General features: G+C 41.6%; 1 protein-coding gene across 10 annotated transcripts in view; it reads left to right on the top strand.

The window, feature by feature from the left end:
• Rbms1 (RNA binding motif, single stranded interacting protein 1) overlaps positions 1-8,803 on the top strand; it is a 213,688-nt gene extending 204,885 nt beyond the window's left edge. For 4 of the 10 annotated variants that reach the window (XM_030251908.1, XM_017319146.1, XM_030251909.1 and 1 more), the window contains 4 exons: positions 142-192; positions 2,450-2,560; positions 3,500-3,580; positions 6,014-8,803. In XM_030251908.1, the coding sequence (XP_030107768.1) occupies positions 142-192; positions 2,450-2,560; positions 3,500-3,580; positions 6,014-6,058 (288 nt within the window). In that variant the 3' untranslated portion in view covers positions 6,059-8,803. Of the gene's footprint in view, positions 1-141; positions 193-2,449; positions 2,561-3,499; positions 3,581-5,181; positions 5,267-6,013 lie in introns of all 10 variants that reach the window. The other 6 variants (XM_006499940.2, XM_030251910.1, XM_006499942.3 and 3 more) reach the window with 2 other exon arrangements.
• Positions 8,804-27,260: the final 18,457 nt, after the last annotated feature.

Below are 27,260 nucleotides of genomic sequence, written 5' to 3'. Positions count from 1 at the left end.
TTAACCTTTGCAATTGATAGCATTGTCTCCTTATCTTCCTTCTGTAGATTTTTTTTAACACGATTAAAAAAGAATTCTAGAGAGTTAAGGCTCTTTTGGCAGTAGACATCAATGTTTCTTTTGAAATCCTCCGTTTTCTAGGTGCAGAGCCCCTCTTGGATGCAGCCTCAGCCGTACATTCTGCAGCATCCTGTAAGTTTCTCGTGTCAGTGACTTTGTGTCCTCCGAGTAAGCTGTGTGTGACTTGTTGCTTTAAAACTCTCGGACCAAAGATGGTAGGGTAGTTGAGAAAACTCAAACATAGAATATGAAAACACACCAGTTTATTATGAAATTTTAACTTGCCTTCCTCTTAAAAGGAATTATTCGTAGACATTAATTTTTATATTAAGAGCTTAAAACACATCCTCTTCTCTGCTCAGGGCAGGTCAGTAGGATTCCATGAGTGACCAGGTGTTTTGCAATGTGTAGAAAGAAATAGCTCTTCCCCTTGATATCCCTTGTAATTCAGACCTAAAGTTCAGATCCAGGCAGATCTTTTAATGTCGCTTGGCCTGTCTGTGGAAAGAATAAGCAACAAGACAACAGTGCATTCTATAAATCACAAATGTGACGTCATCGATTTCAGCACTCATTACCCTAAGGTGTATAGCATTGGTTTTTAGCATTATACTAGACCTTTCTGTACAATATGTGTCTCTGAGACACACACAAAATCCAGTTCATTGAATTTTAAACATACAGTCAAAAGTTCAAAACAAGTGTGTAGAAGAAATTAACAAATCAGACTAAGAATGCCTTGGTAACACACACACTTGCCACAAAAAGGCCACAGATTTGGCCCTTTGGTTTCTACTTACCAGTGCAAAGTAGGCATTCTCCTATGCAGGACACATCACAACATTTATAATACAAATCCCAGATGATTTGTTTAGGAAGAGAATTTGGTCTTGGCCTTAGAATGAAACAGGGAGTTTCTCTCACTAGTCTGCTACATGGACACTGAAGTGTAGATAAAAGAGCAATTAAGAACTAACAAGTGCTGCACAGGAAATGCTGAGAGAGCCTTCCAGACACAAGTAAAATATGTCCTGTGCCTGCTCTTGTGTACACATTCAAAAATCTACACAGCCTACATGTGGATGTCCATAACATCCACCCCACATTCCCATGGCAGTCTGTGTCCTGAAAGCTAGAAGTTAGCCCACTCTTAATTTGAAGACTCCTTAGTATGAAGGAGGGAGAATCTAGATTCTAATAATCTAGACTTCTAATCATTCTCACTATTCTGTGCTTTTTGATGATATACTCTAAAAATGAAATATATACTTTTTCTTTTAGAGACAAACACTGCATATATTTTAATTTAGCTGTCTGGGGTGACCTGTTTTGCTTTCTCCACCCAGATACAAACTATAAAAAACACCTTGTTGGTGCCCTGAACTGGAATCTGATTATCAGCAAATACCACTGTGTTTCAGGGCAATCAGCTACCATGATCTCAAACCATGTTTTCATATTCCTGGCGTTCAGCAGAGTAGTTACACGCTATAGCAGTTGGATGCTTGCAGAAATGGGAGGAAGTGTAAAACTCACTGATCATGTAGAGAAGTTTAAACCAATGTCCAAGCAGTTCCATTTTAGTTGCTGTATAGTCTGTATAGCATGATCTAGCCATTGACATTGAAGACAGCAAGGCAGTTACCATTTCGAGTAGAAAGCTAAGTTAAAAACAAGAACCCAAAGGAGGAAATGGTTCATGTTCCCTTAGAAGCTGCTAAGAGTGGGTCTGTTAGAAAAACCACATTATGAGCCGTTTCTTTCTTTCTTTCCTTTCTGCCCTCTGTTTTCTTACACACATTTCGTTTGAATTTTGATGGCAAAAAACGTTCCAAGCAAGGGATCTGGAGTGGGAATTACTGCTCCTAACTGAATTGGCTTCCCAGACCTGGAACAGGGAGTTCTGAAAATTACCCAGGAAACAAAGAACCCACTCTTGGTCCTGACTTACTTAGTCTTGAACCAGAATATCCGTGAACAAGCTGCTCTGTTGGTCATGTTATATTGTGGCTGTAGAAAACAAAAGCTACCCTTTTCTCTTTTTCTTTTTCCGTTCTTTTATTTATTGTTTTTTTCTTTTAACATGCCGATGGTCCACAGGTTGTTTCGTGTTACAACCCTTCCTGCTGGGCTTTCTGGCTTTACAGTTAGGTTAGGTTGAGCGCAGGGATTTCTGTGGGATGAAATAACACTGCTACCTCCTCTCAACTCTTTTATGAAAGTTTCAGGAAAGCAGTCTGGAAGATTTAAGGGAGTTGCTTGAAATACCTCTTGCAAGTTTGAGGGAGGCTGTGTTTGCCTTAACAAAGGGTTCTCTTTTGCAGATTGTAACTGCAGAATCTCAATTCTCGACATGTTGTCTTTTGTCCCTCTTCCCTCCCCTTCCCAGGGTGCCGTGTTAACTCCCTCAATGGAACATACCATGTCACTACAACCTGCTTCCATGATCAGCCCTCTGGCTCAGCAGATGAGTCATCTGTCACTGGGCAGCACCGGAACAGTAGGTGGCAAATTAATATCCTGTTTTCCTGCCAATAGGAAAGTGAATTAAAGAAGCCCATGTCATCCCCGGTGAAAGTCCAGGGTTTGGGGATAGCAGTGATTGCTCTGAGCCCCTTCCCCATCTGGCGTCGATTTTCGCAAAGTAAGATGGCACTCAGAAAAGTCTCGATTAGTCGATAACTTGCAAGTCCATCTCTGGATCCCTCTTGCTCACACACACAGCACCCACACATACCCGGGTCTAGCTTTTATAACCCATGTTACAAGGTTGGGTTATAAGGCTGAGTTAATACTAGGCCAGCTGGCAGCTTGGCATTTGTAGAGTGTAGAATGTAAAAGATGGACGAAGGCATTCAGCACAGCCTGTGGCTGTAAAAGGCAAAAGGCCCTGGGTTTTCCCTCTTATTCTGAAAACCAGCCACAGCTTCTCATGAAAGTGAATCCAGAACAATACACAGCCCAGAAGCAGGCCCCAAGCCCCAGCTGCCTTCGGGAAATGAGACTGCTGGAATTGACTAAGAATGGCTCCCTGGCCTCATCCCTAGTTCCTTTCAGGTCTCTCCCTGCACAGACAGTATGCGGTCTCAACTCAGGGAGTGACCAGAAAATAGCATGGCCACTTGAGGAGAGATTTTTATGATACATTGACACTACTAAATTACTGCAGATGAGAAACATTAATGACCTTCACATGGGCAAGTTTTTTTGTTGTTGATAAATTCAAAGAAACATGGGGTTTTCAGTTTGATGAGTTGAAAGCATTTTCCTTTGCCTTTCAGAAGATGTATACAGTAGTCAAGCTTTAAGGGCTGTCCATAGAGATGCATTCTTTGAGCCTTCTAAGTACTTTATATCCATCCCAGTTCCCCCACCACCCCAGTAACCTGACCTTTGCATGGCCTGCCTCTGCATAACCTGACCACCTTCTCCTTTTCAGTACATGCCTGCAACATCAGCCATGCAAGGAGCCTACTTGCCACAGTATACACACATGCAGACCGCGGCGGTGCCCGTTGAGGTTGGTATAGAGATTCCGAGTGGCCCCTGTGGCAGTGGGTACTTTTACATTTGAGTCACTTAAATAGAACAACAACAACAACAACAAAAAGTTATCAAGAATCAAATACTTTATCAAGGCACAGTGGCACATGCCTGTTATCCTAGCACCAGAGAGCCAAAGCAAGAGGACCGACAGGTTCGGGCCAGCTTAGCCTACCTGCATAGCTAGACCATCCTTCAGAAAAGGAAAACCAAACAAAAGTAAAGAAATGTGTGTAGAAAGAGTATGCACTTTGTATTATTTTGGAACTGTAACATACTCTCCCTATGCAAATTAGTATTACAACATCCAGACCACATACCTTTCCAATCTTGTAGCACATTCCATGCCACTTCAAGGCCTGACTTGTTCCCCCAAAATGATAGTTATAGGCACATTAAAGTAAAGTTGGAGTTTGCAGTTCTAGTCCTAAAGATTGAATCAGTGATAATAATTACAGAAAGAAATAATTCAGATACTGGAAAAAAAGGAAAACCTTGCATTTCTAAATTGTTAACAAGCATGCAAAAGCCATACCTGTTTCTATGGCTGACTACTCGTCATTATTATTTTAGAATATATTGTATTTGAAGAAGTCTGATGCCTACATTATGGTTAGACAGGAAGCACAGCAGTTACCTGCAGAACATCCTCAAGAGTCCAGGGAAGATATCAGTTCAGTTATCTTACCTGCTGAGCATCCTCCAGAGCCCAGGGAAGTTATCAGTCCAGTTATCTTACCTAGGAGGCAGAGCCCAGAGGATCCTGAGAATTGTGGTTGTATTGTTTACATGATCATATAGCTCTGAACAACAACTGCCTGAACTCACAGCTTTTGATATATGAAGCCTCCATAACAGGGGAAAACAATAATTTTCTTTGTAACTGCTTCAGCAAAGCCTGACTTACGGCTTTTCAAATGCAACTTGAACTGAGACAAGGCAAAATATCCAAAGGTCTTTGTTTCTTGGTTTTATTACTCTTATTTTAGTAAAGGTCCAGTCATGGCCTCTTACATGCCAGGCAAATTGTTATGCCACTGAGCTATGTCCATGACCCTTTTAAAGTCATGACCTCACTCTGCAAGCCAGGCAGGCTGTGAACCCTTCTGCCTTCCGTTTCAAGTCACTGAGGTTACATACCCTGCACTGCAGGCCCCAATTCCATTTGCTGAGTTGATTGACATTTTTCTGCATATAAGTATTGAGATTGTGAGGTATAGCTGATGCCTTCCGGGGGGGGGGGGGGTGGGCCTACGACACACAACATATGCACCCTGTGTCTTGGACTCTAAAATCTGAAAATAACTGAATTTTAAACTTTATGTGGCTCCAAGGAGACGAAGCCAAGAGATTTCTTTGATCAATATTTAAGTTAAACATTTGGACGGGAGGTTCTTGGGGTCTGTCATATTTCATCTGCATTAAGGCAATGATTAGCCTTTAAAAGCTCTATTTGACTTTGAAGGAATTCACTTTGAAGAATGTTTGTATTTAAGGTGTATGTCCTTGGACTCAGGCCTTAGCAGCAGAGTTAAGATTTCATTGCTAACATGTCTCATGCATTCTGCTCTGTTGTAGGAAGCAAGTGGCCAGCAGCAGGTGGCTGTGGAGACGTCTAATGACCATTCTCCATATACCTTTCCACCCAATAAGTAACTGTGAGGTATGAGGGCAAAGTCTGTAACTGCAGAGCTCAAATGAAGCAGTCTGGGGTACTGTTATCAAACGATGCTTAGAATAATTCAGATCCAATGTGTTTATGGATTTGTAGATTCTGTCTAGATAACTAATGATGCTTATATTGAAATAAAATATGTTTTTCTCTACCTCAAAATTCATAAAAATCTAAGGCATCATAGAACATACTGGGTCCCAAAATTGCCCTGTACTAGAAGCATCTTATATCACATTGCTTAAATACTGACTAAGGAAGATAAAGCGTTAAGATGTTGCCTAATCAAGTCTCACAAGGTCAGCAACATCTCGGCTATGAATTCAGATTATTAGCCTCCTTGGAGCAAAAGATGACATTACCAGCTCTCACTGGAGTCACACATTTCAAACTTCACTCTGTCACGCGTATCTTAGTCAAACAACTATACGTAATCCAGCTGCTGGATTGTCTGGTAACAAACAGTATGTGTTGTTTGTTGATCTCACCAAGTCACCCTTTGAGACCCATGTGGAGTTGGCTGGGACTCCCTTGAGGAAGGAACTATTTTGCAAGTCCCAAATTTGAAAGGTAGACTCAAGAAATTGAAAGCAGTCCCCAGGTCCCCAGTTTATGTCCCTTCGTCTGGTACCGTGGATGGGCACACAGCCTTCATCTCTTTAAGACAAAAGATGACGAAGCACTGCCACTTGGTTATTAAATCAGCAAAGACATTGGTCTTTTATCTTTCTTTTCCAGATGTACCGAAGGGAGTTCTTACCTGAAGAAGGGTGTGAAGGCTGAACAATCATGGATTTTTCTGATCAATTGTGCTTTAGGAAATTATTGACAGTTTTGCACAGGTTCTTGAAAACGTTATTTATAATGAAATCAACTAAAACTATTTTTGCTATAAGTTCTATAAGGTGCATAAAACCCTTAAATTCATCTAGTAGCTGTTCCCCTGAACAGGTTTATTTTAGTAAAAAACAAAAACAAAACGAAAAAAAAAAAAAAAAACGGAAAAAAAATCAAAGATTTTTATCAAATATAATGATGCAAAAAAAGAAAAAGAAAAAAAAAGAGAAAAAGAAAACTTCAATTTTCTGGGTATGCACAAAGACCACGAAGACTTATCCAAGTGCATGACCGGATTTTTGTGGTTTTGTTCATTTTGTGTTTAATTTGTCTTTTTTTTTTCAGCTGTATGAAATGGGCTTTCTGAAGTTTCAATTGTCCGACTTCACCCATGGTGTCCCGTGCTTGCGAGTGTCGCAGTAACTCAGTGTTGGCCTCACTGTCTTTGCTTAGCTCTCCGTTTTTTTCTTTCGACGTAGTGTGAAGTGTCTTATCCTTTTCTATGAATTCCAATTTGCCTTAACTCTTTTGATGCTGTAGCTGTTTCAGTAAAGTTAGTTCAACCTAATGATGTAGAATGCTTTGACCAAATGGGCTGGTCTAGTGCACCTTGTAAGCAGCAGCCTAGGGCTTTTAAAAGGTAGTCAATAAAAGTTGCTGAAATTTTGGCTTTTTTAAATATGTAGTAGGTGTTTTTAATGATTTTTCACATAGCGTGTAAGGTAGTGAAGTGCAAGGAGGGAAAACTGTTTTGTGTGAAACACATTTTCTGACTGGGGGGACTTTTAATAGGGTAAATTGTTTATAAGGCTGTACACTAACAGTTTCCCCTAATAGTGTGACTGATTTAGGATATCTGCTGTATGATGCAATGTAAAGTCTTTTTTGCCTTTTTTTCAGGAAGAAAAAAAAATAAAACTTAACGATGTTCTAGGTTTAGTGTAGGTAGCTGCGGGGATGGGGCGGGGGCGGGGGGCGGGGGAGGGGAGTCACCGAATGTTTTGTCCTTTATACTAACATAGTGCTTTAGAAAGAGAACCACGCTTGAGATCTGAGAAACCGATGGCGGGGGGGAAAATGGGGTTGCTGTTGAAACTAGATGGTGAAAGCTAAAAGTAAGGATTTCTCTTCAAACCTAAGCTGAGATATGACCAGAAGGAAAACGATTGGCTACGAGCTCTCTCTCTCTCTCTCCTTCTCCCCACCCCCCTCTCTCTCTTCCCCCCACCCCTCTCTCACTCTCATTCTCTATTAGGTAAATTTGAAAAACTAAACAAACAAACAAACAAATGACTTGGCACTTTTAAAGGTAACTTCACCAAAGACCGACGAGCCAGTAGCCAGCAGCTCCACCTATCTCAGCGTCACATCCTGTCTGTCCTTTCTTTTTTGCCGGACCAGTTTGCGGTTAGGAGAATGTGCCTTTTTTGTACCTTCGCATTAGGTTTTATAATTTTAACTGATGTATGGACTCACAGAGACAAAATTTAAAAAATTTAAAAATTAAAAAAAAAAAAAAAAAAAAGCAAGCATGAAGGAAGATTTGAATCCAGGCAGTGCCGCCCTCTGACGTCATCACTACAGGTGTTTGCGTGGAAAGAAAACCAACTTTGAAACTATGAAATTCCTGATTCATAAATACAGTTATTTCTACTTTAGTACATACAAGATAACTCACTGTTATTAACACTCTTTTTTATTAAGGCAGTTGCATACGTTTTCAAAAGCAATGGTGAATTAAGTTGTCTTCCAAAACTGTGTACTTGTCTGGTCAGCTGTACGTGATCAGTTATCTACCTCAGAGGCTATTTTTCTTTTGTGCTGGGACAGGTTGCTGGCCCTCCCTGTTTCCACCGACCAAATCCTCCTAGCTCAGGAGCTAGGGCTAAGCAGTTACTTCTTTTGAGTATTTTTTAGTTCTTAAATTTTATTGCTTGTATTTGATGATAGATGTCAGCGACATTTCATAGTTTCAAAAATCCTTGCTGCTCTGAAAGTGTAGATTCTAGTGAAAATTACATAGTCATAAGAGAAATGTGGGGTTTTTTGTTTTTGTTCTTGTTCTTGGTTTTGGTTTTGTTTCTGTTTTTGTTTTTTTTAAGTTGTGGTATTATTGGTTTTATGCTCCCTAAAACTTGTGCTTTGTGAAGTCCAGACTGAAGGCAGCACACCCTCCGTGGATCGAGTATGTTGATCAGCCCAAGACTCTCACTACTTGATATTTTTTTCCATTAGTTAAGACAGAAAGTTGATAGCTCAGTCAGTAGGGGAGGGGAGATCTGCTGCTAGGTATGTCTGAACTAAGTGCCATACTCGTCTGGGTCAGATTTGGGAAACAACCTCTGTACATATAAAAGAAAAAAAATGTCAGTTAAACATCACATAGTAGACAGCCATTAAATTATAAAAAAAATTAATTTATGAAGAAAGACCTTTTGTACAGATTGAAAAAAAAGATTTTCATAGAGATATCTATATGATCAAGAGAGTTAATTTTTTATTTTTGTTCTACTAGTGCTACATACTTGCCAGTGGTGACTTATTTACCGGTTCAAGATGACTCTGTAGTTTTCTTTCCTAGGACTTGTTAAACGCCAAAAGACATTTTTGAACTGTACATTTGATCAGATTGTTAGCTTTTTCTGTTTTATTTCTTTTGAGAACCTTTGAATAAAAACATCTGAAACTTTCTTCTTCCTGTCGGTTTTTTGAAAGTAGATGGAAGTCACACATCAAAATGTCACCTCACCTCTGACCTCGCTCGTCAGCTCAGTAGGCTGGTTCAGAATTGAGTTGAAAATTAGGTCAGATTCCATATGGACAGAAAATTCCATTTTCTTGAAAAAAAATAAGAAACCTTTCCACTCCTGTGTTGCTACTTGTTTAAATCTGTGCTATGACCTTAGATATCTATTACATATCACCTGGCCCTAAGTCCAGCCCGAACTACCCCACTCATGGTCTGCTTTGGAGCTTCTGGTTCTTTTGTGGTATTGGCAACAGTCCTTGGCCTCAGACATCCTAGGTGGTGCTCTTGCATTAATTACCCATTGCTTGGAACAAAATAAAGACATTTTCCTATTTGCAGCCAGCACTAATATGTCAAAATAACCTTATATTAAACCACAGCCTTTTAAAAGTGGGTTCTTTGTTCACAATTGGAGGCACCCATGATGCACTTGGGGGATGGGGATGGGACCTCTCTTTTCCCTCCCTGACTTGCTTTATTGAAGGCATATAATACCAAAAATTGACACCTACCCAAAGTAGAGTAAATGTTTTAATGGAGTTCATATGGTACTGTCCATATAGTTGACTCGACCAGAGTGGAGGGTAGAATTCCCACTACATTTCTTATTTTCAGTTGTTCAGTTGCTCTGTGTATGTTTGATGGAAGGCTGCTCATAAACCACAGTGCACACTTGGGAGTCAGGGGACAACTTGTGTAAGTTAAGTTCTGTCTCTGCCGTGTGACCCTAGAGATCAAATTCAGTCAGCTCGCTGCACCGTCCCGCAGGCCCTCGTTTCTGAATGACTCCTGAGGTCCGTGGCGTGCTGTCTGAATTAGGTAAGAGACATGTAGATCCCTTTACTTGGAACAGCTGAGAAACCCTATACCCAGTTCTTGATGGCTTCTTGAGCAGAGGAAATATGTCCCCTTGATGCTGAGCAATGCTTCAGAGACAAAGGATGCCACATCCCAGGCGGAGCATGGCTTCAGACAAAAAGGGCATTTCGGAACTTAAGGAATAGATGCCACCACGCTTACTAACTACATACCTATGTGCCCTTCCCTATGAATAACAGCAGAAGCCAGAGGAATCACTAAGTTGCATGGCATCGTAAGCTTTGTTAACCTAATAAGGTCTCACGTTCCCTGTGTATCCAACTGACTACATTAGACAGTCATCCCTTGGTATCCACAGGGGGTATGGGTCCTAAGACTCCATAGATGCCAAGATCCACACATACTTAAGTCCCTTAAGTAATAAATTTGTGGGGGCTAGAGATGGTTCAGTGGTTAAGAGCACTGACTGTTCTTCCCAGAGATCCTGAGTTCAGTCCCCAGCAACCACATGGTGGCTCACAACATCTGTAATGGGATCTGAGGCCCTCTTGTGGTGTAATGGAAGAGAGCTACAGTGTACTCATAAATTAAATGAATGAATAAATAAATATTTGCATATAACTGCCTATATAGTTTGAGTCATTGCTAGATCTTGTGTGATGCCTAATGCAACAAAATGCTGTCTAATAACAGTTATATTGTAACGTTCATAATGACAGGAAGATAGTCCATGCATGTGCAATGCAGAGGTATTTTTCCCTTAAATATTTCATTGAGGACTCTCTAATTCTCATGCAGAATGATGGACATGGGCTAGCCATTTCCAGGAGTTTAGGAACACCTATGTACATGGAACTTGACGTAGTTACATGTTGACTTAGTATACAAAGACAAGGGGCAGCACTTCTGTGGATAAGCCAAAGTTTGCTGGGAGGTTAGCTTGTGTCAAAATTACCTTCTAGTCGGCAAAGTGGAAAGGTTGAACTGTGGGTTGGAAAAAGGAAAAGTATGGATACAACAGTTCTCTAGTGTGTGCTTGCTGCCTTTGGTGGCATTGCAGAGTGCTAGAGTCCCGGTACCCCAGCATCCTTGACTTGATGAGTGAAGGCCCTCTGTATGTCCAAGGGAGCACAAATACAATATCAGTGGGAGAAAGGTGAGGCTCCCTAGCCCCTTAGGGACTGTTTAAATTTGGACACACAACCAACAGTAAGTAGCTTCTCCCCGTCTGCACAGCCCAAAAGAGACAGACCCAGAAACATTGCTACAGAGATCATCAGCCTATCACACTCTCCCTCTTCCCCTTTCCACAAAAAGCCTAATGTATCCAGTAGTTGGGGGAGGGCAGAAGAATCAGAACTTGGGTTTGAAGAAAGCTAAGCGGTTTCTTAAATACCAAAGCAGTGAGATCAGCATCTTCAGCCATGGCTGGGGACAGGGTGGTGACCATGTGCTCTGTGGCTGGCTGCTGTGCACTGGTCAGGATCATCAGTATCTGGGGTCACTGGCACAGCCAGGAGGTGTGCGTGCATAGCCTTCTGGGGGATCAAGTGCTCAGCAGTGGAATTTGAATCTTACTCATGGGCTCCAGAGTGTCTCAGGCACTAGAGCTCCATCTCTGTAAGATAAGATCATGTTTGAGCTGGAGCCACTAGAGGGAGGATTTTATTATTCAACCTTCAGTGTGAGCCCAGAAAGAGACCAGAGGCAGTACGAACTTCAAGGCCAACTGCCAGAGAGTGTTGAATGTCTCAGAGCATGTCCTGCTCAAATTTGGGCTTCAACGGAAGACCCCAAATAGTCGTATTAATCATAGAGATGGGAGCAAGCACCCACATTGTGGGCTTTGTTGCTTAGACTGCAGAGTGACTTTGGTGGGATTTCTAAGGCCAGAGGTGGCCACGGAACAGCAAAAGCCAAAGAGCTGGCAAGCACATAGCTAGGCACAAAGTACCATTAGGTCTCCCTAGCTGCTCCGAATTAAAAGCAGGTGGCATTGGCTTAAACACACACAGTAGTGCTATTATTATTATTCTAAAATGTGAAGACTTGATCATTCACATGGGCACAGAACATAAAGAAGAATAGACATACCCCACCCTTTGGTGCCCCTAAAGCTGTTCTGCTGCTTGTTCCTCTAATGATGCTTCCCCACACTTCACAGAGTATCTCTAACAGCCTTCACATCTTCTTGCCAAGTGGAGACTCTTGCCATTTCACCTCCTAGTGTTGGTTCTGCCAACTGGAATAAGCCAGAATCCTGTTCCAGAAGAAGTCAGTCTGAAGTGAGCAACTGTCACTCAACAGCGCTGTACTTCTCTGGGTTGAACATCCCAGAGAAGCTCAGTTTTATCTCTTCCCCTTACTGCTGGCTGCACACTCCACCCCAGCAGCTCGCCGCCCCCATGTACCTCAACTGACAGCAGTCACTAGGTCACCAGGATCGCCCCCTGCCCTGCTCCATCCAAAGACTCACAACAGTTTCCTTCCTGACTAATTGGGAGCATGATAGATTCTTGAAATATGAAGCGAGAACTTTGGTGACCAGAAGAGTACTCATGCCAAGGTGTTGAGTACAGAATTGTAGGTACAATACAACCTTAAGTATGAAATATTTAAGTATGAAAGTTGAGACTGTATTTCAGAGTGCTTAGTGGATAAAGACCTTATGGAAAGGCCTGTGGAACATTTTTATTTATGTCTAAAACTATGCAAATTATTATGCAAATGCAGGAGAGATGGCCCATTCGTTAAGACTGGAGCAGCTCTTCCAGAGGATCCAACTTTGGCTCCCAATACCCAGGAAGCCCATGACCACCTGTAACTCCAGATTCAGTGCCCTCTACCAGTCTCTGTAGGCACCCAAATAGACATAAAAATATTTTTTTTTCCTTAAGATACTGTATAACACATTGGAAAGCAAGGTAACATGACATGATCTCGAATGAATTGTTCCTTGAGGGAGAAATGGTAAGTTTATCGTCTTGATGTGGCAATGTCAAGTAACAAAATCAAGAGCTATGTAAGAAGTTTGGGAGATCTGTGAAGGACCACAGCATTTCTCCTGAGAAGCTCTGACACACCAACCTATTCCTCATCTCTGATAAGAACTACTCCAGAGCGTTCACTGCTTTCTAGACCTTGTGACAGGTACAAACACCTACCTCAGCTCTGCCCTTGCCCAAGTGAGGCTTGGAGCAGAAGTCCCGAGAGTGGGCATTGCTATGCTGCTCCTGGTCTGAAGCCACTGATGTAACAAGAAGGCGTTATGTTGTCTCCTATTTGTGTATTTAATCGAGTAGCATATCAGATGCTTTCTATACAGCATTCTGAATTTTTTTTAACCAGCTATCATTTGTCCTCAATTACAGATTATGAATCAGCCGATATCTGTAATGGTTCTTGAATATCTGTTCATTGAATAGGTGGTTTCTTCTTGGGTACGGCAAAGGACTGTTCTCTGCAAGTGATTTTGAGATGCTATAGACTCTTAACCGGTGTGCTGAATTATGTTCCAGTCAAAGGCTCTTAGCCCATGTACTTCATCCCTCTTAGAGCTCCTTTCTCTTGCTTGACACTCACACTGAGAGTGTGCATGAGATCACAATACCTCTAGTGGCTTACAGAGCATTTTAAGCTACTCTCAGGACACTGTCTACTCTGCTTCACCAGAAACAGTTCAAGGCTGTCACTAGATTGCACATTTGGGTAAGAGGCCTTTTCCATAGCCAGCACACTGGAGAACAAGCAAACAGTAACTTCTGTTTCCTTACACGGTACCTTTTCCGAGGATTCTCAGAAATGATAGTGCATCCCTGGTTTGCCAGCCGGCAGACCCTTGAGAACTGAGGACAGGAAACACAGGGTCCTGAATGGCCTACGGTCAAATGCTGTTAACATTAGTCCTCATTCCTTCTCCTAAATTAACAAGAAATGTCTGTTTTCTATAATGTGTGTCCCCATTGGGAAGACATTTGATGAAGTAAATATTTAGATTATTTTTAAATGCCAAATACAGTACAAAGATCTTCTCTGATCTGTTTGAAAGAAAAATACCGGCTTACGACACCACACAAAGGACAATTCTGTATGATCACAATTCAACTATGAAAATAAGGTAAGTAATGTTACCACAGATAAGCCCTCCGACCACAGTCAGGTTCCATCAATGAGTCTCGAGTTGTTCTTTGTTGCAAAAAGATGCAGCTGGAAATCCCACAATGCACTCAATTGTCCCGTTTTTATTTTCTCTCAGTATGAAGTAGCTCATCTGTCCTTGACTTTCATGACTTCAATACAATTGAGGATTATAAACCAGTTATTTGGGGACATATCCTCCAATTGGTATCTGACATTTCTGGGTCATCTGCCGCTGGCAGGATTACCACCGAGTAAAGCTGGCTTCCGTCAAGAAAGCATGATGTCAGCTTGCTTTGTTTCTAGGCATGTCCTGCTTCTCACATAGCCACAGTGACATCTGCCAGCCAGTGTGCCATACAGTTACCCTTTGCTACTTGGCAGTTACAAAGTAGCTTGGAGAAAGTACTTTGAAGTCATGGAAACACTCTCACCCTGTTACTCATTCCCTTATCTGGATGAATAGGGATTCAAGTTCTCTTATTTTATTCAGTGGGTTGTAAGTTGTTACATTTTTTAAAAAGATTTATTTTATATATATAAAACAAATAATACATACATATATATATATGTATGTATACATATACATACATATAGATACATATACATACACAAATATATATATATATATATATATATATACACACACACATACATATATATATGTACACTGTAGCTGTCTTCAGATACCCCAGATGAGGGTAGCAGATCTCATTACAGATGGTTGTGAGCCACCATGTGGTTGCTGGGATTTGAACTCAGGACCTTTAGAAGAGCAGTCAGTATTCTTACCTGCTGAGCCATCTCTCCAGCCCCTGGTTACACTTTTAGTACAACATTATCCCGAGTTTGGCCAGTGCCACCAGCTAGTGTGTCTTTCAGGCACACCTGATCAGTTTATAAACACTGTCTTGCATTCTGGTCTGCCCTGGTCACTCCCTACTCCAGCTAGAATCATCTATCTCTCTCAACCTCTTTTCAGTAGAACCTGGGTTTTACATGCTAAGATCTGGGCATGTAGAGTTTATTCCCAACATGTCACTGTTCCTAATTCTTGACATTGGACAGTGCAGAGGGAGCACATGCACGTAATTACACACCTGCCTTAATCTAAACACACATTGGAAAGCACAGATTTACCATAAATACCAGTAATTTCAAAACAACACCATAGAATTCACTTTCCTTCATGTTTATATTTCTGACAAGCAGAAACCTGGTATCCCTGGTTAACTTGTCCATTCGATCAGTCCTCCTCTAACTAGTTAGTCTCCCATCTTGGTTACTTCCCAAGTTACAAGTTTCAGTCTGGATTCTTCAGGCTCCATCTCCTCCCACTGTGGGGTCAGTCTGGCAAGGAAGTGGCCCTGTATCACCCAGAGCAGGCAGCTATGAGGGGCTCTACCATACAGTGTCACATGAGTGCCCTCTGGATTAAGCTGGTCCCCTGAAATCTCCTCATCGCTGTCCTGTGACACATGGCAAAGGTTGGGACAGCTAATGAGCAGGAAAGGTAACTGGGAAACTGAGAGGAAATGGAAAGTAAGAATAGGAGCACAAAGGAGAGAGAGAGAACGGAACAAAATGGTGGGTGGTTCTAAGGGGCCTGCCAGACTGGAAAGTGTAAGAAAAATAGAGGAGGGAGAGAAGATACACTGAGCAGTCAATTCCCTCAGCTCCCAGAGCTGTGACCTAGCAAACAAACTGCTTTGGTGGCTAAGTTCCATTAAAGGAGCTGTCGTGTTTCTAAGATACCAACAAGGAGCTGCCATTTTGGACATCATAAAGCCAAGTCCCACACTGATCTTCAGAGAGACCTGAACCTCCCAGTTCTCCAGAACCAGCTTCATGGCACTTGGGGACATGGCCCGCCAGTTAAACCACTTGATTAAACATTATTTTTTTTTTAATATTGCAGTTTGTGGTAGTTAAAATATGCTTGACCCAGGGAGTGGCATTATTAGGAGGTGTGGACTTGTTGGAGGAAGTGTGTCACTGTGGGCATGCGCTTTAAACCCTTCTCCTAGCTGCCTAGAAGCCAGTCTTCTAGTGGACTTCAGATGAAGACATAGAACTCCCAGCTCCTCTTGCACCGTGTCTGCCTGGATGTTGCCATGCTCCCACCTTGATGAAAATGGACTGAACCTCTGAACCTGTAAGCCAGCCCCAATTAAATATTGTCCCTATAAGACTTGCCTTGGTCATGGTGTCTTTTCACAGCAGCAAAACCCTAACTAAGACACAGTTTTTAGATTTTAATTGTACCTCATTAAACTGAGAGAGGGCAAGAGTAAAAACCGATCTTGAGAATTATTTTTGGTTTTGTGTCTATTGTGTGTGTGTGTATGCAATATGCATGTGTGTCTCTTCAGATGTGAATGTGGAGGGTGGAGGACAACCTCTGGAGTTGCTGGTCAACATCTATGGGGAATAGTGACTTGCCTTCAATGGACTACATCTGATCAGGTTGTGATCCTACTTGGCTGTCTGTACAACTCTGGCCATTTGTATCCTTGTCCTACCTCCTGCTCCAGCTCACCCGAGTGGGGTCTGGCCTCTCCTTAGCTCGGAGACCACTTTGCTGTTTATGTCACTGCTTCTTAGAATGTCACACACCCTTGCCACAAACTGTTCTTGTTAAATGTATTGCATATCTACACCTTATTTTTTGTTGTTACATAGTACTCCACCGGGTACCACTTTCTTGTAGGTAGGTGTGCGGTTCTCTCCAGTTTGAAGCTGTTGTAAATGCACTGTGATGAGCATGCTTGCACACATCTCCAAGTGTGTCTGTGCCCACGTTTCTATAGCATTCATGGCTTAATTGTGCAAGTGCTGGATCACAGTGCCTAGCTTCTGTTTTACACGAGTGTGTAAAATGTCTTTAGAATAGTACTCGTTTTAAGGTTAGACACAGGACTTCTCTTTCTTTCAAGAGATGCCTCTTTTGGGCATATGTGGAACAGAAGAGCCCAGTGATTGGTAAAGATGAGCAGTTACAATGTAGAACCATATCTGGAAGAGGGCTAGCCTTTGTGTGAGGGGTGAGAGAAGGTGTTGCGTCCAAGGTACACCTGAGAATAAATGAGTTTTAGACATACTTGCTCCCTGCAGGGGTACTATGAAAGATCCTTTCCACTCCTAAAAAGAAGGGGCTAGGTTTGGCTAAGCATGAATAAACTTCCCGGTTAAGAGGTTCCTCCGTACCTCAGCTAATATCTCAACAGCTCTCACAGACAGCCACAACAGCTGAAGAAGAGCTGACCAGGCTACAGCTAGAATAGCTTACTGCTCACTGTCCAGCCCAAACCCTGGCCTGGGGAAACTCTCCTTCTAGTCTGACAGTGGCAACTGTAGCTCAGCCAGTCTCAGGCTTAAAATTCAAAATAGAGCCTGCATATTCTAATGTCACTGCTGGGATATGGTGGTGCAATGTTCTCCTCGCTCTTAACTCGTGGCTCACCAGCAGAAACAAGGGAGGTTGAGGGAGCCTGGATCGAGTGTGCCTGGTATTGTTTTGAAGCAGACAATACTCGTTTGTCTTCCTCCTTTTCAGGGAAATTGGAGCCATGTCTTACTCCTGGTGACTTTCCCATCCCGTCCCCACTAATGTTCCGTCACCTATCTACACTGCAACTGTACATCCCCTGAGGGGGAGAAGAGCCCCTGCTCTTAGGATTCCTTATGTCCTGTCATCTACCCAAGAGTAGTCAGAACACACACACTACAGTGACCCCGTGAGCTGCACCCCTCCAGTTCTGTGGTGTACAGCTGTCTGATGAATTGCAGGCTTTCAAATAAATATTAAAAATAACTCAATGTGTGTACCAATAATTATACTTTCTTCCAATTAGGTTATCAGAGACTCTTAACAAGAAATGGTGATCTAAATTAACATTAATTGCTACCTTGTAGTATAAAATGTGCCATCTACTTAAGTTCTGGTCATCCAGAATTGCCAGCCAAAGGAGTTTGAATGATCTAAAAAAAAAAAAAAAAAACAACAACAACAACAACAACAACCATGAGGGATTTGTATTGTATTGTAGCTTAGTGATTCCTGCTCCCCCAGGTAGAACTGAGAGGCTATACCTTGAAACACACACACACACCAAACAAGCAAGCAAGCAAAGCCACAGAACTCATAGTCTATTTCTATTCGGGTTCTTCATTATGGAGCCGGATTTGTGACTTCTGGGATGTTGCTTGTGATCCTCAGCCTATGGTCAGGGTGTTGCAGAGTCATGCAGCACATGCTTGGCTAAGAAGGATGAACAGGGAACACTCTAGAAGCTATGCTCCAAAAGAAAGATTTAAAAACTGCCTAACCCATAGGAGGCACATTTTCCCCTGACCTTCCTCTGATTCTCCTCAGAGTTGGTGCTACCTGCCATATTCACACTATAGAGCCCACAGAGCCAATCACCCCACACAGAGCATTCTGTTCCCCCGCTTTCTATGTCTATACCTCATAACACTTCTAAATGCCTTGTAAGTTCAGCCATGTTGGCCCACGATGCTTCATCTTCAACTTGACTGAGACCCATTCAGAGCATTTGTTTGAGTGCGTATTATAAATGTTAACACACTCTGCATGTGAGCATCCCACAGGCTACATTGAAAGGACCGAATGGGAGGGGAGAGGAATAAGGTGGCTGGACAGCCACACCCACGACTCTGCTTCACACCTGCTCCACACACCTCGGGCTTCTGCTACCGTGACTTTCCCACTGTGTTGGTAGTCAACCCTCAACCAGTGACCCAAATAAGCTTCTCCTTCAGTTGTTTTGGTCTCTACAAGAAAGGGAACTAATGCAGCCACCTTGTATGCTATGCGCATTATGTACTTCTACAAAGTACCTTTTTCTCTGCATCCCAGAAGGCTGACTTTCACAGCGCCATCAGACAACCAGACTGCCTCTGGTCTTCCATTTGAGTAGAAGAAAGAGAATGATCCGTTAAGATACAATTGTTCAGGCTCCCTCCCTGTAGACCACAGATTAGAGGTGTCCCTGTCAGGGACTAAACTATACCTCACCCCATTCCTATGCTGAATTTAATAGCCAGAACCTCAGAATATGGCTGCAGCAGGAAATAGGACCTAATCACCGGTGCCTGAGAATGTGATCGCGAGCAGAAACAGAATCCCTAGTGTCTCAGAACATTGCTGCATCCAAAAGCGTACTTAGCCCCCGCTATTTCAGGATGTTATGACATCCGGAGATAGGCAAGTGAGTGAGAATAAAATCAATAGGCGTGGCCATCCTGTAAGGTAGCCAGAGGCCATATAATACTGGGAAATGTGGGCCCAGAGACAGAGCACAGTGGGAGACTGCACAAAGGCACAGGGTAAAGACAATATTGAAAGAATCCTCAGAAGAAACCAACCTGCCTGAGCCTTGATCTGCAGAACTTCAGGAAAGTAAGTCTCTCCATTACTTAAGCCATCATGCTTTGGAAATCCAAATGGCTAAGACAGTAACTGTAACCACGGCCACATCTACTGGCCATAGTTTCCTCATGCATTGTGGGCTCTTCCCTTTTCCCCTTCAGATTTGAGGAGGGCCGCAGGCTCCCTGTTGTTTCCTGTCAGTGTTGGTTTCTCTGAACTGGGCCCAGCCTTGGCAGTTGCATTTATTCAAGTGACGTCACTTACCACATCTGGTGTTACTTGCAGGGACACAGACATTCATTTTGATCCTTTTACAAGCTGCCTATGCTGTCCCTAAATGTGAGTTCCCTGACAAAAGAAAACAGACCAGCCCACCAGGGAAGCACCACATCCCCATATTACTGAGTAAAACCCTTCAGACTTTTTGAATCTGTGATATTTTTAGAATATACAACCAAGCACTTAGTTCTGCAGAAACAGAGGTTCTGCCCCAGGAATGATGACATTATACCTGCAGTGAAAAATAAAATGGAGAAAACGGTTAGAAGAAGGCTATCTTGCTTGTCTATTTATTTATATAGAACTGGGTGTTGAACCCACAGCCTTGGGCATGCTAGGCTAGCACTTTGCCACTGTTCTATATTCTCACGCCTCAAAGGGAAGGATAGAAAATTGTTTTTTCTTCACCACTGTGCACATTTGTTTCTGAAACAATGGTACCTCTATTAGTTAGCTCTTTGGTTACTGTGTGATGGTTCCTGTTAATTGTCAATTCATCAGACTCTAGACTTCCCTGGGAGATCAGTCTCCAGGCACACCTGCGAGAGATTATCTAGATTAAAGTTAGCCTCTGAGAATGTCTGAGGGATTATCTTGATTATGTTCATTGATGTGGGAAGACCCTTCTTAATTGTAGGTGGGATCATTTCCTAAGCAGGGGATCCTAGACTGTAAGTGGAAAAAGGAAACTGGGTAGTAAACACACATTCAACTTTTTGCTTCTTGACTGCAGACTCAAGCCCCAGCCACTGTGGTAGACTGTAACATGGAATTGTCGGCCAAGATACTCAGGAAATGGACTCAGATGGGGACCAAATACCTCAGAGTAGTAGTTTGAGGAGTAAAGATTTATTTAGGCTCTGTGGTGGTTTGAATATGCTTAGCCCAAGGAGTGGCACTATTTGAAGGTGTGGCCTTGTTGGAGTAGGTGTGGCCTTTTTGGAGGTAGATTGTCACTGTAGGTGTGAGCTTTAAGACCCTTATCCTAGGGCTAGAGAGATTCTCAGTGGTTAAGAGCACTGATTGCTTTTCCAAAGGTCCTGAGTTCAAATCCCAGCAAGCACATGATGGCTCACAACCATCTGTAATGAGATCTGATGCCCTCTTCTGGTGTGTCTGAAGACAGCTACAGTGTACTTGTATATAATAAATAAATACATCTTTAAGGGGAAAAAAAGACCCTTGTCCTAGCTGCCTGTAAGACAAGTCTTTCGAAGTCTTAGTTCCTCCTGCACCATGCCTGCCTGGATGCTACTACCATGCTCCCACCTTGATGATAATGGACAGAACCTCTGAACCTGTAACCTGTTGCCTTCATCATGGTGTCTGTTCATAGCAGTAAAACCCTAAGGCAGGCTCCCTGATTCAGCATCCTTAGCTCATAGGCTTTTAGTGCTATTGTTACTGACCCAAGATAAAACTGAAGAATCTTATGTTATGCAAAAGGCAGAGAGAAGCAGTAATAAATAAGAAGGAGCCAGGGCAAGGTGAAGCCCAGAGACATCTCCAGGGAGCTTTCTGAACCCAGCCTGCATTTTCCAGGGTCTGCCATCTCCTAATAGTTTATTCAAGTTTGAATTTGCTGATAGATTGATCCACTGGGGCAGGCAAAGCTCTCTGCCTACTGCTTGCATCAGCAGCCAAGCCTTTAATACTTGAACCATTTTTAGAAAATATTTCATGTCTAAATAAGAACACCCATATTCAAAAGACTTGCCTCCTGCCAGGGAAGCAAGGAGGCCGACTGCTGATCTTTACTGCCTCTCCTTCGACTCCAGACCCAATCCTCCAGCTTTGCTCCCAGCTCTGCTGTCTCTTCCAACATCCTGCCTCGATCTGCAGTGGATCACACAGATCTTTCCCTTCTAACTTCTCTCTCCCACTCATTGCTTTATCCCAGCAGCCTCCAACTCCAGAAGACCAGGGAAGCAAACAGGCTAACTACAGATCTTCACCATTCCCTCCATGCCTTGAAGTCTAATTCACTGATCTCATCCCCAGCTCCATAGCAGGCCTGTTGTGAACCTCTCTTACCCAAATTCTGCCCACATTCCTAGGGGACAAGCAGGCCCTGATGGTCCACCCTGCTTTCCTCCATCCTGTGGTCTCACCAGACTCCCTAATTCCTTAGTGTTCACTCCCAATACCCAGAAACACATTTTACCTGGACCCTCAGTGGGTAAACCTACCAGAATCCAGCAGAATTTCCTATGAGGCAACACACAGCTACCACACTTTCTTAAGAATCAGATTGTGTAACAGAAACCAAGGAACAAACTATCCACCCAATAAAGTCAAGACCAGATATCAGCACCGAGAAATGCAATCGTCCCAATTTCAGACACCCAAACTGCCTTGTGAAAACACTGTCAGTAGCAGCCAATATAATGTGTCTCCTCTAGAGCCCAGGAACCTTATCACAGCAGGTCCAAAATATTCCAATATAGCTAAAGCACGCGCGCGCACGCGCGCGCACACACACACACACACACACACACACATACACACACACACACAGAGAGAGAGAGAGACCTTAAAATAACCTTTATGAATATGATCAAAGTCTTTACAGTGGAAATTAATAAATTCCTTAATCTACGAAAATACAAAGAGTGGAAGGGAATGAATACAACAGTTCAAAACATGAAAGTGGAAATAGAATCAATAGAGAAACCCCAGACTGAGGGAAATCTGGGAATGAGAAATGTAGGAACTTGCACAGAAACCTCAGAGGCAAGCCTCACCAACAGAATACAGGAGATGGGAGAAAGAAGCTCAGGCACTGAAGACAACAGAAGAAATGGACACCTGAGTCAAAGAAAACTCTGTTAAACCTTAAAAAAAAATACGAGCACACAACATTCAGGAAATCTGATATACTATGAAAAGACCAAATTGAATAATATTAGCAATAGATAAAGGAGAAAAACTCAGGCCAAAGTCACAAAAAAAAATGTTTTCAATAAAATCTTACAAGAAAAATTTCCTAAACTAAAGAAGGAGATGCCTATCAAGGTACAAGAGGCACACAGAACACCAAATAGATTGGACCAGAAAAGCACATCCCCTCAGCATATAATAATCAAAACACTAAATGTATAGAGCAAAGAAAACCCCCCTTTTTTTTTTCTTCAGGCTTTCTGTTGCTGTGAAAAGACGCCATGACAACTGTCTAAGCCCTTCTAGCTTTTGGAGATTCTATTAAGAAGTTAGGTGTTATTCTAATAGGTCTGCCTTTATAGGTTACTTGCTCCTTTTCCCTTACAACTTTTAATACACAACCTATCTAAACATATGGGATACGATAAAGACAGTACTATTAGGCAAGTTCACAGCACTAAGAGCCTACATTTAAACAAACAAACAAACAAAAAATGGAGCCTTAGCATAACAGTAACTTAGCATCACAGTTAAAAGCTCTAGAACAAAAAGAAGATGTCACACCTAAAAGGAGTAAATAAACTCAGGGCTTAAGTCAATAAAATTAGAAAAAATAGAAACAAACATGCAAAAAAGAACATACACATAATGAAACAAAGAGCTTGTTCTTTGAGAAAATCAATTAAATTGGCAAACCCTTATCCAAATTAACTAAAATACAAAGAGAAAAATATCCAAATTAATAAGATTAAATGAAAAGGGGACATATCAACAGATACCAAGGAAATCCAGAGAATCATAAGGACATAATTTATAAGTATGTACCCCACCAAATTGGAAAATGTAAAAGAAATAGATAATTTTCTCAATACATACCATTTACCAAATTTAAATCAAGATTAGCTAAGCAATTCAAACAGACTTGAAATAAAACAAACAAAATTGAAATAGAAGCAGTTATCAAAAATCTTCCAACCAAATAAATAAATAAATAGAAAGAATAAAAAACAAAAACCCAACAGGGCCAGATAGTTTTAGCACAGAATTCGACCAGACTTTCAAAGAAGAGTTAGCATTAATACTACTCAAATTACTCTGCAATATACAAAGAGAACATTGCCCAATTTATTATATGAAGCCACAGTCAGCCTGATATTCAAACCACATACAGATCCAACAAAGAAAAATTTACAAGCCATTTTTCCTTTGAACATGGATGCAAAAGTACTCAATAAAATATTTGCAAAGTGAATCCAAAAGCATATCAAAAAGATCATTGACCATGATTAAGTAAGCTTCATCCCAGACACGTAGTGATGTTTCAACATATATGAGTCAATAAATGCAATCCACAATATAAACAAACTGAAAAACAACACATGATCACCTCATTAGATGCAGAAAAGACCTTTGACATAAATTCAACACCCCTTCATAATAAAAATCTTGGAAAGATTAGGAACACAGGGGGCATACCTAAACATATAAAAGTTCATTTACAGAAAGTCCATAGCCAGCATCTACTTAAATGGAGAGAAACTCAAAACAATTCCACCAAAATCAGGAACACGACAAGGTTGCCCACTCTTTCCACATCCATTCAATATAGTACTTGAGGTCTTAGCTAGAGCAATAGGACAACTGAAGAAGATCAAGGGGATACAAATTGGAAAAGAAGATGTCAAAGTATTGCTATTTGCAAATGATATGATAGTGTACATAACTGACCCTAAAAGTTAAAATCTCCTAGAGCTGATGAACACTTTCAACAAAGTAGTTGGATACAAAGTTAACTCACAAAAGTCAGTAGCCCTCTTATATACAAATGACAAATGGACTGGGAAGAAATCAAGGAAACGACACCTTTCACAGTAGCCTCAAATAATATCAAATGTCTTTTGGTAGCGCTAATGGAGCAAGTGAAAGACCTATTTGATAGAAACTTCTAGACATTGAAGAAAGATGTTTTTTAAAAATCAGAAAAATCTCCCATGTTCATGGATCAGTAGGATTAATACAATAAACATGGCCATCCTACCAAAAGTAATAGACAGATTCAATGCAATTGTTATCAAAATTCCAACATAATTCTTCACAGATCTTGAAAGGACAATTTTCTGCTTTATGTGAACACAAAAATTCAAAGTTAGCTAAAACAATCCTAAAAAGTGGAAGAACTGTGAGAAGATGCACTCTACCTGATTTCAAATCGTACTTCAGGGTCTAGAGAGATGGCTCAGTGGTTAAGAGCACTAACTGTTCTGCCAAAGGTCCTGAGTTCAATTCCCAACAACTGCATGGTGGCTCACAACCATCTGTAATGGAATCAAACTGTACTCCAGAGCTATACTAATAAAAACTAGTATTTGATGGTATTGCACAATACCAAAACATTAATCAATGGAATTTAACTAAAGACCCAGATATAAATCCACACACCTGTGGATACCTGATTTATTTTTGTAAAGAAGCCAGAAACAGACTGGAGAATAGACAGCATTTTCAACAAATTGTGTTGGTTAAACTAGATGTCTACATGTAGAAGAATCCAAATAAATCCATACTTATCAATTTACACAAAACTCAACTCCAAATGGATCAAAGACTTCAACATAAAACCAGATACACTGAACCAGATAAAAAAAGAAAGTAGGGAATAGCCTTGAACTCGTTGGTATAGGAAAAGGCTTTTGGAACAGAACATCATTAGCACAAAAATTAATAAATGGGACCTCATGAAACTGAGAAATTTCTGTAAAGCAAAGAACACCTTCATTTAGACAAAGAAGCAGCCTATAGAATAGAAAAATAGTTTACCAACTACTGACGGCTAATATCTAAGCTATATAAAGAAATCAAAAAACTAGATGTCAAGGGGCAGGAGAGATGGCTCAGCGATTAAGAGCACTGACTGCTCTTTCAGAGGTCCTGAGTTCAATTCCCAACACCCACATGGTGATTCACAGCCATTTGTAATGATATCTGATGCCCTCTTCTGGTGTGTCTGAAGACAGTGATGCTGTACTCATATAAATAAATAAATAAATCTTAAAACAAAACAAAACACCTAGACATCAAAAAGTCAAATAACCCAATTAAAAATGGGATACAGATCTAAACATAAAATTCTCAAAAGAGGACATTCAAATGGCTGAGAAACACTTTTAAAATGTTTAACATTGTTAGCCATTGGGGAAATGCAAATGAAAACTGTATTGAGATTTCATCTTACATCCTTCAGGATGTGGAGTAAGAGCACTCACTCATCCATTGCTGGTGGGAATCCAAACTTGGACAGCCACTAACGAAATCAGTGTGGCAGTTCTTCAAAAAAATGGGAACTGATCTACTTCTGGATCCAACAATACCACTCATCCCCAAAGGATGTTTATTCTCCTACAGAGACACTTGCTCAGCCATGGTCATTGCTGCTATCATGATAGCCAGATTACTAGAAACAGCCTAGATGTCCCACAGCAGACAATAAATAATTTTTTTAAAAGCTGTAGTTGATTTACATAATGAAGCTTTACTCAACTGTTAAAAAATACTGAATCATGAAATCTTGGGTAAATGGGTGGAACTAGATATAAAATGGTCCTGAGTGAGGTAACCCAGGACCAGAAAGACAAATATGGTATGTATTTGTTTATATGTAGATATTAGCTTTGTGGATCCATAGAACCACATAGATCTCATTAGGAAAGGGAAATGGAATAGTTATGGATGGATGAAGGGGCTGCAACAGGAATAGCAAGTGGGGAGGGGGAAGGGAGAGAGGGATGAAGGAGGAATATGAGGAGAAACAGCTAAAAATAAGGGCCATTTCAGGGGTAGTATGGAAATCTAATACAGTAGAAATTTCCTAAAATATATATGTATACGAAGGAGATCTAAGTGAAATCACCCAATAATGGGGAGACCAAGCCCCAACTGGCCATTTCTTGTCATCAAACGAAGCTTCTAATACCAGAGTGGGATTCTATCTAATTGACTTGTTTGCCAAAGAGGTTTGTTTCATGGAAATCCCCAAAGAACCCAGGCTGTTGCCAAGACTGTAAGTTGCCCTCCACAAAATGATGGCAAGTTCTCATTGCTAAAGACAACACCTACACAGCTCATTGAACATGAAGATGTTGAGCTGGTGTCTACATAGAGCCTTCACCTCTGTGTTCTAGTGTCTTTGGAGCAGGAAGGTGCTCAGCCAGGCTACCAAAAGAAAAATGTAAACACTGAAAGAAGAATTCAAAAGCCAAGTCAAGCACAAACCCTTTGATTGACAGTGTTGTTCCAGCTGCCAGATATGCCAGGGCAGTGGTGGCACAAAAGTTGTGTGAACTAACCAGCCAGTGTCTGATTGGACTTAAGACCCACTCTATAAGATGGAACCCATAGCCAACAGTGCTTGGGTGACCAAGAACCTGAGACTAGCTAGCTCAGAGACCAGGGGCAAAACCAAATTCTACTGGTCTTAAAAAAAACAAAAACAAAAATAAAAACACATAGCAATGAGATGACACCTAATGGTGTTCTTTCATAATCATAGATCAGTGTCTTCAGCCACCATCAGAGACGTTTCCTCCCACAGTTGATGGGAACTGACCCACAGCTAGATGTTACGCAAAGAGAAAAACACTAAATGAGATTCCTCTATCAAGTTCCTCCCCTAGGGGCCCAGGGAACCTGTGGAGGAGGTGGGGAGGGTAGAGGTGGCAAGGGAGAGTGGGAAGAGAGCAAGAGCCAGAGGGAGTGGAAGACACCAAGAAAACAAGGCCCTCTAAGTCAGCATGAGCAAAGCTCACATGAACTCACACAGGGACTGAAGCAGCAAGTGCAGGGTCTGCATGGGTCTGTATCAGGTCTTCTGGGTTTATATTATGTCTTCCAGTTTA

This window comes from Mus musculus, chromosome 2 (assembly GCF_000001635.26).
Source record: "Mus musculus strain C57BL/6J chromosome 2, GRCm38.p6 C57BL/6J".
In the NCBI taxonomy this organism is placed as follows: Eukaryota; Metazoa; Chordata; class Mammalia; order Rodentia; family Muridae; genus Mus; species Mus musculus.
This window is presented reverse-complemented; position numbering and strand designations above follow the sequence as displayed.